Source organism: Sphaerodactylus townsendi, linkage group LG17 (assembly GCF_021028975.2).
Source record: "Sphaerodactylus townsendi isolate TG3544 linkage group LG17, MPM_Stown_v2.3, whole genome shotgun sequence".
NCBI classification, from domain to species: domain Eukaryota; kingdom Metazoa; phylum Chordata; class Lepidosauria; order Squamata; family Sphaerodactylidae; genus Sphaerodactylus; species Sphaerodactylus townsendi.
The window spans coordinates 16,903,628-16,919,518 of NC_059441.1; the positions used below are offsets into that span (position 1 = coordinate 16,903,628).

At 46.1% G+C, this 15,891-nt stretch overlaps 1 protein-coding gene across 1 annotated transcript in view; it reads right to left on the reverse strand.

Moving 5' to 3' along the window:
- Positions 1-318: 318 nt before the first annotated feature.
- Positions 319-15,891, reverse strand: part of LOC125424733 (fibrillin-1-like) — a 34,410-nt gene continuing 18,837 nt past the window's right edge. The window contains exons 12-16 of the mRNA XM_048482161.1: positions 15,036-15,164; positions 12,801-12,920; positions 6,790-7,021; positions 3,985-4,162; positions 319-1,690 (exon numbers count right to left, since the gene is read on the reverse strand). Coding sequence (XP_048338118.1) covers positions 1,301-1,690; positions 3,985-4,162; positions 6,790-7,021; positions 12,801-12,920; positions 15,036-15,164 — 1,049 coding nt within the window. The 3' untranslated portion in view covers positions 319-1,300. The remainder of the gene's footprint in view (positions 1,691-3,984; positions 4,163-6,789; positions 7,022-12,800; positions 12,921-15,035; positions 15,165-15,891) is intronic.

Consider the following 15,891-nt stretch of genomic DNA (forward strand, 5'->3'; position numbering starts at 1 on the left):
GCACTCCAGATGCTATGGACGACAATTTCCACCAGCCCCTGCCAGCATGGCCAATTGACCATGCTGGCAGGGGCTGATGGGAATTGTAGTCCGTAACATCTGGAGTGCCAAAGGTTCGCCACCACGGCCCTAAGCAAACAGATCTCCTTCAACAGGGCAGACCTGTGGTTTGTCCATCTGGGTTTTATAACCTCTATTAATTATTGTTTCCAATTAACAACAACAACACAATTAAACATTGCTCTCACAAGACTTCTCTTAGCATCGCTGCATGAACCACACCTCGTGCAATTTGGTCAAGAACCTGAAACCACAGAGTAAACTTAAAAAAACAAACAAACTGTTTTATTGTGACATTTGACATTGAACCTTTGATGATATGAGTGATGGAAGGTACGTCCAACAAATTTTAACAGTACGACGCGGCGTATCTGTGGATGGCACTGCATCAAGCGAGTTCTGAAAAACGTTTAATGGTCCCCCGGTGACTTCAGTGCAGTTTGATTGTCACAGAAATTTCAGTCGCCAGATTTTGTGTATACAGTTTTAAGTAGTTGGTCTTATAAGCACCATTATAAACCCTCACAAGTAGGGTGTTATTAATCTAGTTTACAAATGCTTCATTGATAAAAATAGCATGGTTACAGTATACACACACTTAATTTACATGTATTGTATTATAGATATAACTGAGATAAACTACTGAGCTAAAACTTTGGTTGATTGATGTATTTCAGACGGAGTATCTGCAATTTCTTTGGCTTCCTAAGTTGTGTATATATTACAGTGCATTTATAAAATCTAGGTTGGAAGTTGTCTAGCACCAAAAATGGTTATCATAAAATGGCTTCGCCTAGAAAAATGTAGCTGGAGAAGCAAATTTTAAGATTTTTTTTTAAAAAGAAAAAACATACACACAAACGCACACAGACACACACAGACACACAGAACAGCCCATTGACAGAACGTGATCTCATGTTATCATGGCTGGTTGGATATCACCTTGGCGTCGTCAACGGCCACACTTCCAATAAGTCCCGGGTTTTCAAGATTTCGCATATCAAGGTAGCTACACTTACAAGAAGCCTGAGAAATTGGTTGCTGTGAGCAATAGGTTTTCTTCCTGTACCTTGGTAATTGTTGAAATGGAATAGTGCTCACTTGGTTTCAAAGGTATTCACGAGAGATTGTACCTGTGATATGGAGAACCTTCTTGTTGGGGTTGGGGGTGGGGGGACAACAACATTCAAGTCTTGCCTAGCTATCTTTGGTTTTGGTGATTTGGTCTCTGGCTGGTGAATTAGTGAAGCAAAATTTCAATTTTCATTTTTAGGTTGTCTCCTAGCTCACCAGTGAGGTAGTCTTTGTCGTGCTTATCTTCAAGCTGGTTGAGTTCCTTCTTTTTGTAAAGCGGGATGCTACTGATCTGTAGCAAGTAGGTTCCCGGCACTGCTTTCTTCTTCGTTAAGTGAAGGAAGCTGACCCCTTCTTTCTGGTTTATTCTAAAGAAACCGTCCTCGTTCCCGGAGTCTATTAAATATCGGTTGTGGTTGGTCAGCGCCGTGAGAGCTGGGATCAGCTTCAAGATGCGGTCTCGGTTGTTAAGGTCGGAGATGTTGAAAACCAAGGCGGCTGGCTTTTCGATGTCCCAGCTGGCGAGGTTCACCGTCGCGTTTGTCTCAGGCTGATCCTGAAAAGAAGAACAGAGTGCTTTAATCTCTCTCTCTCTCCCTTCCTGTTCTTTCTTTTATCATGCACCCGTAGCTCAGTTGCCTCTACCATCAACATAGAATTTCTAGATGCCTACGATATCCAGGTTTGTTTTATTTAGGGTCAACAGCTGACATCTGGCGACCCCTGCTGGATTTTCAAGGCAACAGACCTTCGGAGGTGGTTTGGCACTGCCTGCCTCCATGTCACCACCTTGGCATTCCTTGGACGTCTCCCGTGCAAATATTTGCCAGGGTCAACCCTGTTTAGCTTCAGAGAGCGAACAGGATCAAGCTGGTCTGGACCATCCAGGCCAGAGTACGACAACCAGGTATTCTGACAAACAAGAAGACTATTTACAGAGCGCAGATGTAATTCAGTCAGGGATTCAGTCAGCCTTGGCAACTTCAATTTCTATTGGGATGTGGACGAAAATATCATCGCACCCTTGGTACAGTGGAAGCTATGTCTGACTGGCCATTTAAATATTACTTGTAATATGCCCTAGGGTCAAGAGATTGGCATTGCCTGATAATTGTCAATAAGAAAGGGACGCACTGGTCAGGTGACCACAAAATGATGGGGGTTTCCCTTTTCAGTCCCTGCCTTTTAGACATCAGCATAGGGGCAGCAGTGGCGTATCCTGCATCCGCAGCACTAGCCCCAGCCCAAGGAGCATTAAGGCAGCTGACAAAACAAGTTCTGCCAACAAAAACACACAGCTCTCAACACATCAAAAAATCAAAACACTCTGTAACAGCAACCACAAAAGCTGCATTATTTCTGTGCCTATGTGCCCCCATACCTGCAAGACCACCTTACCCCATATGTCCCGAGTCGACCTCTCCGTTAGGCAGAGGCGAATTTACTGGTGGTCCCTTGTCCCTCTGTGATGCGGCTGGCCTCTACCCGGGCCAGCGTTTTTATGGTCCTGGCCCCTGCTTGGTGGAACACTCTTCCTCCATCTGTTAGGGCCCTGCGGGACCTTGGGGAGTTCCACAGGGGCTGTAAAACCGAGCTGTTCCACTGGGTTTTTGGGGAGTCTGGCTGCTGAGTCCGCCCCTCCCTGTTGCCCTTTGTGTCATCGGCTTATTTGAACATCTGCCAGTCCCCTCCCGGGGTTTAGTACCGGATGTCATCCATTTAATTTAATTTAATTAATTATGGAAAGGTTACTGCTGCTACTGTTTTTATTGTATTTATTGTTTTAATTGAGATTATTCAATTGTTTTCTAGCTGTAATTTATTGTGTTTGCTTGGCTTGTAAACCGGCCTGAGCCCTTCGGGGGTGGGGCGGTCCACTAAATCGAATAAATAATAAAATAAAATAAATAATAATAATATAGCATTTTAAAACTAAATATTATTATCATCATTTAAGAAAGGCTTTCGGTCATAAGTTGCCTTGCCTTTCAGTTTTGTTGGTTAACTATATTTACCTTTTTTAATAGTGAATTATAAATGATTAACTGTAGCCCTTTTTGCACAGATTCCCGGAAATGTCTGCAAAATGCATTCAACCCCCCGCCCCCCTCTCCTGTTTGTCTGCATTTACCCCCTGGAAACAATTCATTTCGTTTTTTAGAAAATTCTCCATGGATTCGACGTTATATTGCTTCAAAGTCTCACACTGAAATTCTCCTAGGCCCGTGGTGGCGATCCTTTGGCACTCCAGATGTTATGGACTACAATTCCCATCAGCCCCCGCCAGAAAGAAGCCCAGGGACTGCAGAGAGGCGTGGGAAACGTTTTAAAGAAATGTACACAGCAAGCCAAAATGAATGGGCTTCAGAAAGGCTGCCTGAGCCCCCTTTTGCACGTGAAGAATAATGCACTTTCAATCCACTTTGCAGTTGGATTTTACTGTGTGGAATAGCGAAATCCACTTGCAAACAGTTGTGAAAGTGGATTGAAAGTGCATTATTCTGTTTTCCTAAATGTGTATATTAAGTATATTCTCTAATATACATATAGACTCGTTACTAATAATGACAGTAGCTATGGAATAATACTGAAGAAATTATTTCCCAAAATGCCCTTGATAACCGTGGTGAGTGTTCTGGCAACAAGAATCTCCACTTTGCTGGATTCATACTGGATTGAGAATCTCCGCCTCTTCAATTATTTTTTTGTGCTTGAAGCTAAGCCATTGGGACTTGGACATCCCATTTGGTGACTAATATTTACATAAGACTCTGAGAACTGTTGCAGAGTTGCAGAGTTATCCACAGCTACGTAAATCACATCACATCACAGGAAAATCAAAACAGTTACCTCGATATCAAGCGCGTCGGTTTCATTTGTGCTTCGCCGCTTCCTCCCCCTCTTAGGGTAGCCGTTGATTTTGCAATCGTAGCACGCTTCTGGGGAAAGTGAATTGTCATCCACTTCGCCACTAACGGATAGGTCCTGGCTATGACCTCTGCCCAGCCCCATTCCAGCAACACAGTGTCTAGGAAACGAAGAAGGACCAAAAAGAACGACAAAAAAAAAGTCAACCGAAGCATTCTCAGCCCGATCTGTAATCATGCAAATCAGGCCATCTTGCACAGCTCAAATTCGTACTGGGACCCAGCGTGAAGAACACATTGGCCGGACCTGTGCTAATTTTACACAAGTTACAGCTACCATATATACCGGCCTATAAGACGACTTTTTAACGCAGGAAAATCTTAACAAAAGCCGGGGGTCGTCTTATAGGCCGGGCACCCCCCACCCCCTGCTCGGACTTGCCACCGCCTAGCCCAAGGCTCTTTCCTGCTTGCTGTGCGGCTCTTGCCCGCCTGTCCGCCACCGCCACCGGCCCCACACATCCCCCTCGGCTCAGGCTGGCTCCAGGTTGCCCTTCAGGCAGTCAGCCTGAGCCTCTGTCTATGATTTTCTTAAAAGGGCAATTCCCCAAAGACTGCTTAAAGGGGAAAGTTTCCCCTTTAAGCAATCTTTGGGGAATTGCCCCTTTAAGAAATTCAGAGCTTCTGGAAGAAGACTGGCGGGAGATCTCCCCTCTTCCCCAGCCAGCCCGGCAGCGTCCGTGCAAGAGAGTGAGCTCCAGCTAGCAGCTTCCATCAATGCGAGGACTGCAGGCTGGGGCACCTGTTTCCATCGTAGAGGCTGCCCGCAACTGGATGGGGAAGAGGACATCTCCCCTCTTCCCCAGCCAGCCAGGCAGCCTCCGTGGGAAACATCCTCGTGTCCCGCCCCCGCGAACAACTGCGCCAGCCTCCACCGAGGCCAAGGAAGGCCACCCGGGGTGCCGCCGCTGCTCTGTCCCGCCCCCGCGATGATCGGTCGGCCTCCACCGAGGCCAAGGAAGGCTGCCTGGGGTGCCGCTGCTTCTGCTCTGTCCCGCCCCCAGGACAATCAGCCAGCCTCCGCCGAGGCCAAGGAAGGCCATCTGGGGTGCCGCTGCCGCCGGGGCTCTGTCCTGCCCCCGTGACGATCGGCCTGCCTCTCCTGAGGCCGAGGCCACACAGGGTGTCGCCGCTGCCTCTGCCACGGGGTAGTCTTATATGGCGAGTATGTGCCGAAATCTATATTTTAACTGGAAAAGTGGGGGTGGGGGTCGTCTTATACCCCCAGTCGTCTTGTACGCCGGTATATACGGTAGTTTGTTCAGTCAACACGTAGCAACTGTGCTCGAGGACATTTTTATTATGCAGAGATAGCAAAAATGTCAAACATTTGTATGGTATTTACAAGTTGGAACCCTAAGCTTGTTTTCCACACCAGAGCTTCTGCCGATGGGGCATTTAATGTCAGAAATTCCTCTGGCCATGCGAAAGCTGACAAATCCCACAGCAGCGCATGAGATAGTGTAAAGATACTGTTTTCAACCTGACAACCAAAGAACGCACATCTGGAAAGGAGCCTGAACAGCTGTTTCTAGGGGTTTTACAGCATGTACATTTTGTTTCTCAGTGTGCTTCGATTTTCCTTTGGCAATATCATATTTTTGCAACGTTCTGTACCTGGAGTAAATGATATGCTTCCCTCTTTGACAGAAAGGAAATTCGCTTGCATTAAAATTTATTTGCAAACAAATAAAAGCTTAGAGTGCCATCAGAAGTTCTTTTGCGTTGGTTGGCTCCACAGAAAACCAGAAATGTTTTGCAAAGATGGTAGGACGATATGCCAGTGGTGTAGCGCCAAGGGGTGTGTGTGACACACTAGGCACATGCCCAGTTAGAAATGAGAGAGCTTCAGTTTTCGAAATGGTGGCTACATATTGAAAAAAAGATCTTTTCCTTGGGCTTCTCTTGGGAGGCCCTACAAATGCTCACCGCTCTGGAGATTTACCATCGCTTAAAGACTAGATTATTTGATCAAGAGTACCAATTTCTCCTGAGCAAAGCGCAAAGCTCTTGCTCTCCAATATTCTTTGGGATTATCCCTCAGAAATCTAGCCCTGCTATATACCTGCAACAAGTTATTAATTACAATTGCAAATGGGTCATGACTAGAGCAAGGTGTAACTCTTTTCCGTCAGTACATCTTCAAGGTCGCTTCTCTGGTATTCCACAAAATGAGCGTTGCTGTCGATTTTGTCCTGATACAACTAATACACTTTCTCATATTCTGCTTCATTGTTCAAAATACAACAACATCAGAACTGATTTGAGAACTGTATTACCAACAGGATTTATGCTCCTTTCTGATAAAATAAAAATGGCTAAGCTTCTGAATAACTCTAATGTTGAAATCTCTGAAGCTGTTGCTATATTTTTACTCTGTGTACTGCAAGTTGCGCAATAATGATCTTTTTATTGTATTTGAAATTCTTGGCACTGGTTTTATGCCTAATAAAGGTTTTGGATTTGGATTTGGAACTAGGCACATGCCCCTGCAGGGGTGGGGTGAGGGCATTCCAGGAGCGCTCCAGGGCAGAGGCAGATGTGGGCAAGGCAGGGGTTAGGGTTAGGGGCACAGTTCCCCTCGCTCTGCCCCTGCGAAATGCCAATGGAATTTGGGAGTGTGTATGTGTACTATATTTTGGAGATTAATCTGAGGGCTGTTTACAGCATGACCAAATATTTTGCTTCCGTTAGAACCCATTCATTCTAAAAAAGAGAACCTTCTTACCCTTGACCTATTCTGAAGTACCCAGGTGGGCATCCACAGACGTAGCCGCCTTCGGTGTTCGAGCAACCGTAGCTGCACGGGGCTTGCGAGGAGCCGCATTCATTGACATCTTGGCACCCTCCGCTGAACTGTTCAAATTGATATCCAGTAGGGCACATACACTTATAGCTTCCCAAAGTGTTGTGGCAGGAGGCTCCACCACAGATGTGGGCACTGAGGCACTCGTTTTCATCTGGAAGAGAAGCAAAGCAGAGGGTGGTGAACTTGGGGAGTCCACTCACTGCCCACAGCATGTCCCTGAAGCAAAGTTCCCACAGAAAAACCAGGATCTCCCACTGATGGAGCCAAGTTTTATACAGTGGAACCTCGGTTTTCATTGGCCATCCGTCCGAAAAGAATCGATGAAAACCAAAACCAATGAAAACCGAGGCAAACTTTTCCATAGGAATCAATGTAAATCCAATTAATCTGTTCTAGGCACTCCAAAAAACATACCAAAAACACATTTTTGGCGGTGAATGAACATAGTGTTTAATGCTGAAAACAGTAACGAACAATAACAGACCAGCTTCAGAGTCAGTGGACCAATGTCGCACTAGAAAGCTGTCCCAAGAAGTCTGTTTCTGGCCCTTTCCCCAATTACCCTTGTCGGAGGGTTGCTGCACGCAATTCCCAGCGCGCGCAATTCCTGGCGCGCGCCCCGGTTTCCCCACGACCCCACACTCTTCACGGGGTCATCAAAAGGCGCCATTTGAAAAGGCGCCAGGAATTACATGCGCTGAGGGTGCGCGAGAGAGGCAGCGTCAGGGCGGCTGCATTCTCACTGCCCCAGAAGTGGGGAGTGCAGCTGGACCCCGCACTACTTTAGGAGAGTAGCGCGGGGCTTAAGGTAAGTGGGGAAAGGGCCTCTGACACCTCTTTAAGATTTGTCTGAAATGGGGCAAGACATTGTCATTCAACAAGTTGCAGACACGGCCCGCAACAGCTTTGTCCAGGTGATTTTTCTCCGCAAACCCCCTGCACTTTACTGCAAATTGATGAAAACCGAGGCAAATCGATGAAAACCGAGACAAATTTTTCACTGAAAAAATCGATGAAACCCAAAACTGATGAAAACCGGAGGCAATGAAAACCAAGGTCCCACTGTATTCAGAAATCATAACTGGCTTTTGCAAAGCCAACAGCAGATTCTGTGCACCTAGTTTTGTCCATTCCTGGATGAAGGTTTCCAAATCTACCTATGAAACGATCTTGTGCATTGCTCAGTTCAAGGGGTATACATCGACCCCTTGAATTCACAATTCTGCCACAACACAGCACGCTTTTAAATTAAATCTATACAACTGGTCCTTAACGAAATAATCGGCTGCAGCAATTAGTCGGCTGATATTCTCAGTGGTCTTTGCCAAGCATGGCTTGGCTTTCAGTTGTTTTGTTTTTTGTTCCCAAACTGACCGGTTTCAAACTGGATGTTTACAAAGAAATTTTGAATGCAAATATGGTTCAATGTGGCAGAGATTAGATCTGGACAGGCGATTTTCTACGCCCTACCTCAGATTAACTCACGAAGAATAAAAAGCCGTGGCAATACGGAGGACGGAGACATTCCCAGAAAAATTTTAGTAACAGGTTCCCATGGTGGTGGGATTCAAACTGTGGCGTAGCGCCAATGGGGCTGGGCGGGGCACGACGGGGGCGTGGCTGGGCATTCCGGGGGCGGGGCATTCCTGGGAGGGGCTGTGGCAAGGACGCAGCCGCTGTGCCGGTCCTTGGGTGGGAAATGAATGCACGCAGGCGCAGGCTGCCACGCAAGTCGGTGCACCTCCTGCTAGACTGCTTCAAGTTCTGCGCACTACTGCTGAGGAGGGGCGTAACTAAGGAAAATCCCGTGCCAAAATCACCAATTAGTAACCCCCTCTCGGCACACACAAATAATTAGTAACTTACTCTTGAGAACCTGTGAGAACCTGCTGGATCCCACCTCTGGACATTCCCCATAACTGGAATCTATATTTTCCTTTGCTTGCAATAATCTAGCAAAACTTGGAATGTGACTAGAAAGTAGTATATATATTTGTAAGTCAAGTAATCTAGCAAAACTTGGAATGTGACTAGAAAGTAGTATATATATTTGTAAGTCAAGTCACAGAACATGCTGAGACTTGCACGCTTATCTCCAACACGTTTCTTTTCCTCTGTAAACAGCAGCTGCTGGTGGGCTTGCTTTGGACAGGGGGGAAGGGGGTGTAATTTTCCTCTTCCTGGCCACCATCATCCCAACCTTAAATGGCCATCGAGAGCTGCGCACCCAACTGGGTGAGGGATACGTATGTTTTCCTTTACAGAAGCAGACAGCAGCTCAAGTATAGCATTTTGAGTCGAGAAAACAGAAGGCAGAAAGGGTTGAACCAGGGCTGGCAAAGAGAGAAAGTCCTGCAAAGAAGACGGTGATTGTAAATCAGTTACACAAGAAAGGATTGATACACATCCATCCGTCTCTGGTTGAAAGAGCACACACAGGACATACCATTTTGGTTACATAAATGAGCCTTCATTGATCTTGACACTGTTGTCCCAGAAAACACTATTTGCAACAACAGAAGAATTTGGAACTTTCCAAAACAGCTCTGAAAGATCCCCTTCTCCGTCAGAGTTCCCCCCCCCTCCCAACAACAACAAAATCAGAAAAGCTTGAAAAGGGCGACTTTTTTAAAAAAATCAAATCATATGGTCTCCCTCCCAATTTTAATCCAATCTTTCCAGAATGAAAGCAACTTTTGAGCAATTGTCAAAATCCCCTTGTCAGAGCTGGAACATCTACATTCCCAACTGAGGGCTGTGTAAAAATGTCAGCGAGTTTTCTTAAGCATAATTAAAAACAGAGACCTCCCTTAGAGCTGCATAATGATAACAAGGAAAGGCATTTTAATATGCTTTTGAAAGCAAACTGTGCCAAACACATGGTCGCTGACTCTCGCAAGTTTGAGTCACTCTACGCATACCCCAGGAAAAAAAAACCAACCCACTGCCATCTTGAATGGACCCATTAAATTAGACGCTGGCAAAACCCCTAAATGTCCTAATAAAAACTGATCTGAGGACATTCATGCTGCATGGCTGGAAGACAATGAAAATAAAAAAGTGGTTTCTCATGATTTTGGAGATACAGGCAGACCAACCCCTTCTATTATACCCTTGAAGTAATTAGCAACTTTCTCCATGAGCCATTTCACTAGCAGGGCTGTAGGGACATTGATTACCCCGCAACGGCTGGATAAGAAGCAAAAGCGACCTTTGGTTTGAAGTTGCAGACTTCATTTGTTCATTATGAGAATGGAAAAATAAAGAGTGTTTGGTACATATGAGAAGGAGGAGGAGGAGGAGGAGGAGGAGGAGGAGGAGGAGGAGGAGAAGGAGAAGGAGAAGGAGAAGAAGGAGGAGGAGGAGGAGGAGGAGGAGAAGGAGATGGAGAAGAAGGAGAAGGAGGAGGAGAAGGAAGAGGAAAAGAAGAAGGAGAAGGAGGAGCAGGAGGAGGTGGAGAAGAAGAAGGAGAAGAAGGAGGAGGAGAAGAAGGAGGAGGAGGAGAAGAAGAAGGAGAAGAAGGAGAAGAAGAAGAAGCAAAAGAAGGAGGAGGAGAAGAAGAAGGAGGAGGAGGAGAAGCAGAAGCAGAAGCAGAAGCAGAAGCAGAAGAAGAAGAAGAAGAAGAAGAAGAAGAAGAAGAAGAAGAAGAAGAAGAAGAAGAAGCCTCTGCCAGTCAGGTGGAGGAGTGGGGAATCAAACCCAGTTCTCCAGATTAGAATCCACCTGCCCTTAACCACTGCACCATGCTGGAAGCAGCGATGGGCATTCTGTTAATCCCCAGGGAAGTTTTTTCTTTCTGACAGCTATTTAATGTGTTTGAGAACTGTTGACAGCTGCATTTCCATAACGTTAACCAAGACCCTCTACAAAAAAAAATCAGGAGACAAAACAAAGCTGAAGAAGTCTGTCAACAAGGCAGCTTTGAAGTGGCAGCGTCCCACACACCCTGTAAGTCATGCATCTGTAGCCTCCAAGTTGGCAGAATTCAGGAAGGGTTGTTACTTCTAACACGTTCCTCCAAGCTTAGTTTTTCAGTGATTGTTCCAATTAATGTAGGACACACAGCAAGTTCACAGCAAGGTCTAAGAGTAGGCTGAGATGTTGGAGTGACCCAGGAACAGGAAGCAGGCCTGGAGCAGACCATGGGCTAGTCACAGTTCTTCGGAGCTCTCTCAGCCCCGCCCACCTCACAGGGTGTTTGTTGAGAGGGGGAAGGGAAAGAAGAAGAAGAAGAGTTTGGATTTATATCCCCCCTTTCTCTCCTGCAGGAGACTCAAAGGGGCTTACAATCTCCTTGCCCTTCCCCCCTCACAACAAACACCCTGTGAGGTGGGATTTGGGAGCTTGAGAGAGCTCTGAAGCTGTGACTAGCCCAAGGTCACCCAGCTGGCGTGTGTGGGAGTGCACAGGCTAATCTGAATTCCCCAGATAAGCCTCCACAGCTCAGGCGGCAGAGCTGGGAATCAAACCCGGTTCCTCCAGATTAGATACATGAGTTTGTAAAGCCCTTTGAGTCTCCTATAGGAGAGAAAGGAGGGATATAAATCCAACTCTTCTTCTTCTTCTTGGAACAGTCCGCCATGAATTTTCCACCCAGTTTTAGCTTTACTGAACTCTGTGTTTGCAGGAGTGTAAACCTGCAAGTTTGTTAGGTTGCACTTGGGATTTCTACCAGTGAGATGCTTCCTCTTCACGGGGGACAAGATCGTACACCAGTCAATTGTATAGTGGACATGCCACTCATTTACACAATCCATACTAGTGATGTGGACTGTTTTGGAGGTGAGAACATGTTTTTAAACAGCACTAGACTGACTGTTTAAACTGCTTTTCCTCCCTTGACAGCACGAAGACAACTGCTAGGGCAGATGCAGTTAACATAAAGACTGAATAACAGACATAGTGAGCTTTTTATCCCCAGAGTCAATGTCTTGGCTTTTTAACTCAAGTGAGTCAGAAGGACCTCCTAGCACCCTTTTGCAGTCTTCTTCTGAACCACATAGTGCAGGGCCAATCCAAGTCCTTCCAGAGCATAGAGTCGCCCCAGCCATCCCATTGAGCTAATAAGAAAGCACGCTTTTTCCTTCCGGAGTCTGAAAGGGGATGGGCAGTATAAAAACCCAATAAAACAAAATAAATATTGTTGTCAATACCAAACTAGAGAAGCCAATAGTCGGACTCAGTAGAAGAAGGAGGGGGAGGAGAGTTTGGATTTATATCCCCTCTTTCTTTCCTATAAGGAGACTCAAAGGGGCTTACAATCTCCTTTCCCCCCCCCCCCCCCCCCACCCTGTGAGGTAACATATCAAAGGTCTAAAATCAAGGCTCTTGTTTTGTTCAGTGTTTTTGTGCTGTTTGGTATGCTTACATTGTATAATTATATATCTATGGACAGTGCTGAAGTACTGGAGAGAGATCTGCATTTCTTGTTTTGTTGTGGATGTTTTTGCTGTATTGGAGATTTGTATCGTATTTGGTCATTGACCGTAGATAAAGACTTCACTTCACCCTGTGAGGTGGGTGGGGCTGAGAGAGCTCCGAAGAACTCTCCGAAGAACCCTGTGAGGCGGGTGGGGCTGAGAGAGCGCCGAAGACTAGCCCAAAGTCACCCAGCTGGCATGTGTTGGAGTGCACAAGCTAACCCAATTCACCAGATAAGCCTCCACAGCTCAAGTGGCAGAGCAGGGAATCAAACCCGATTCTCCAGATTAGAGTGAACCTGCTCTTAACCACTACACCATGCTGGCTCCATCCAGTACAGGGTTTGGGGCGTTCTTCTAATTCTGGGGTCCTTGGCAATTGCCCCGGTTTGCCTATTGGTTGGGTTGGTCCTGACATAGAGGAAAGTAACTCTGAAGCCCTGAAAGCAAAAAAGTTATTCTGACTCATCAGCGTGCTGCTTTGTTCACACAAGTAGGAAAGAGACTTGCCGACACACTGGTTCCACTGGTAATGTTGGAGGTATCCTTGTGGGCAACTACACCTGTATCCTCCAATTATATTCTGGCAACCATGCTGGCAACGATGATTTCCATCACACTCGTCAACATCTACGAAAGGAAAAATGCAGGTGGAATTTTACACAGAGCCATTTGGGAAATGTATAATGTACTACATCTGCATATATTCAACATTTTGCAGCCATTTTGATTGTGTGTTCCTGCATTGCAGGGGGTTGGACTTGATGGCCCTTGGGATCTCTTCCAACTCTATGATTCTATGATCTTTATATTAACCCATTGGCTTCTCACTTGCCATCCTTGACATATATTCTGTAACCTGAACACACATACACACAAAATCCAGAATTGCCTACATGGAAAGCAATGCCAAAAGCATTAAACTTTCCTGGTCCATGGAACACATCTTATCTTCCATCAGATATAACCAACCATTGGGAGTTTTAAAAAAAGATCCAACATGAGACTTTAAACTTAATCTTTGCCTTGCGGAACCTCAATTGACTTAGCAGGCCTTGAAAGTCAATTTTCACAAGAGGATACCAAGGCAGAAGATAACACTTTCATGTTACTCCTGTACCTGAAAAGATGTTCAATTTGTTTTGTGAAATGAGAAGTTCACGTGGAAAGACCAGTGACCTACAAGCGGCAGAATTAGTTATGTAAATTCATCTGTCTGCGGTAAGGAGCAGCCATCCAACATGTACACATGCAAGGTTGGCAGGTCTTTCTGGACTGGAGCATGCTGCCCATAGAAACATAGAAAGGTGCCTTCATGAGGTCACAGGGGTTATGGAATGAGACGGTGGGCTCTGCTTCTCATAACATAACATAACAACAATAACCTTTATTTGGTATTTAAAAATAGGTTCTAGAGCATTGCCAGACATTTTTGAAATACAAATCAAGAGTACATTCAAAGCGCAGACAGGAAGACTATGTAGCAGTATACATTACTTAGAAAGTTCTGTCACTTGTAAAAGAAATTTTGCTACTTTTCCCAAGAGCATGACATCTGTGTTGTTTAACAGAAGCTCCACAACAGAACAGCCAGAGTCGCTTTCAGATTTGTCTAGGGCCAGCCTGGGAGAGAAATTCCTAATGCCCACATATCTCGGACAATCAAGAATAATGTGAGCAAGAGTCTCCACTTGATTTTTACAGTGTGGACAAACCCGATCCTGGAGAGGCATGGATAAGTAACGACCCTTTGTAATGGCCGATGGGAAGGTATTGGATCTGGCCCTTGTGATAATCCATCTCTGTTGGGGTTAGCCCTGCTTCTCCAAGCACTATTAACCCGAAATATTTTTTTCTGAACTGGAGCTGCCAGGGATCAGACTTTACGGATATAAAAAAACAAGAGTGCTTGCCACTGAACAATCCCCATCCCGCTAATTATCCCCATTTAAACTGCAACATGAAAAAGCCCTTGAAGAATCATCTAACGACAGACAGGAAATGGAAGGATCAACATACAGTTGGGCAGAAGTCAAGCCAAAAGGCACGCTGGAATTTTAAACAGAGGAAGAATGCCAACCAGAACAGAGGGGAGATCAGCTGGTTGCTATTTCTTTTCAAACCGCGTTTGGGAGGCAGGCAGCAAAGAGCCAAGAAGCAGGACCTTAAATAGGCGCTCCCCCCGGCCCCTGCTGATGATGTGGCCCTCCTGCCACTGCGAGGTCCTGATGTCAGCGGGACCCGGCTGGCCTGCATGCTCAGGCTGGGACCCGATGCCACCTGCCTTGCCCTTAACAGGGCAAGGCACTCGAAGGGGCCTTCGCTTGGCCCTCCCCATCCCGCAATGGCAGCCCCGGTAAGTTCCGGCCGCACTTTGCAAATGGCAGAGAGGTAGACCTACTGCTTATTTATGCAAAATGCCTTCATTACATAAGAACATAAGAACAAGCCAGCTGGATCAGACCAGAGTCCATCTAGTCCAGCCCTCTGCTACTCACAGTGGCCCACCAGGTGCCTTTGGGAGCTCACAGGCAGGATGTGAAAGCAATGGCCTTCTGCGGCTGCTGCTCCCGAGCACCTGGTCTGCTAAGGCATTTGCAATCTCAGATCAAAGAGGATCAAGATTGGTAGCCATAAATTGACTTCTCCTTCCCAAATCCGTCCAAGCCCCTTTTAAAGCTATCCAGGTTACATAAATAGTTTTTTTTAAAAAACCCACAGGCCACATGACTTTTGCATGTATACCTTCACAACTGGAACCAGATTGGTCGAGCGAAAAGCCACGCTGACATTCGCAAGTGAAGCTTCCAGGCGTGTTTTGGCAAATCCCCTTGGATCCACAAATGTTGATGTCAGAGGTGCATTCGTTGTTATCTAGAAAGGAACACAAGAGAACAGGTCAGCTGGTTCACTCTGTCTTCATTCGTCCGGAAGAAACTCCGGAACAAGAAGTTCTGTTAAGATACTGATCTCATGGATTATGGCCATTCCACATATTTCTCATTCTGAAAACATGGAAAATGAGATTCCTGTGGCACAGAATTGGATCCAGCTAGCTTTACGATTCCTCTCCTTACTATGATACACGTTCCATGTGGATTTTCCCCATGCAGGTCATGTGATCCCTAGTCATTTTGGCAGCCCAATGGGACCTTCTCCTTCATTTTCTGGCTGGACCCAATCCATGGTGTTCTCACCTGAACCAGCTCATCAACTAAGAGCTCCCACGAGGCCCCACTCCGTGAACTCCACCTTCATTAATCTGGACTAACTTCACCTTCACTAACCTGGATAGCTTTAAAAAGGGTTTGGACAGATTTATGGAGGAGAAGTCGATCTATGGCTACCAATCTTGATCCTCCTTGATCTCAGATTGCAAATGCCTTAGCAGATCAGGTGCTCAGGAGCAGCAGCAGCAGAAGGCCATTGCGTTCACATCCTGCACGTGAGCTCCCAAAGGCACCTGGTGGGCCACTGCGAGTAGCAGAGTGCTGGACTAGATGGACTCTGGTCTGATCCAGCAGACTAGTTCTTATGTTCTTATGTTCTTATGTGTGACTACAAGAGGCATGTCCGCATTGGGCTGTCATTTATATGGACG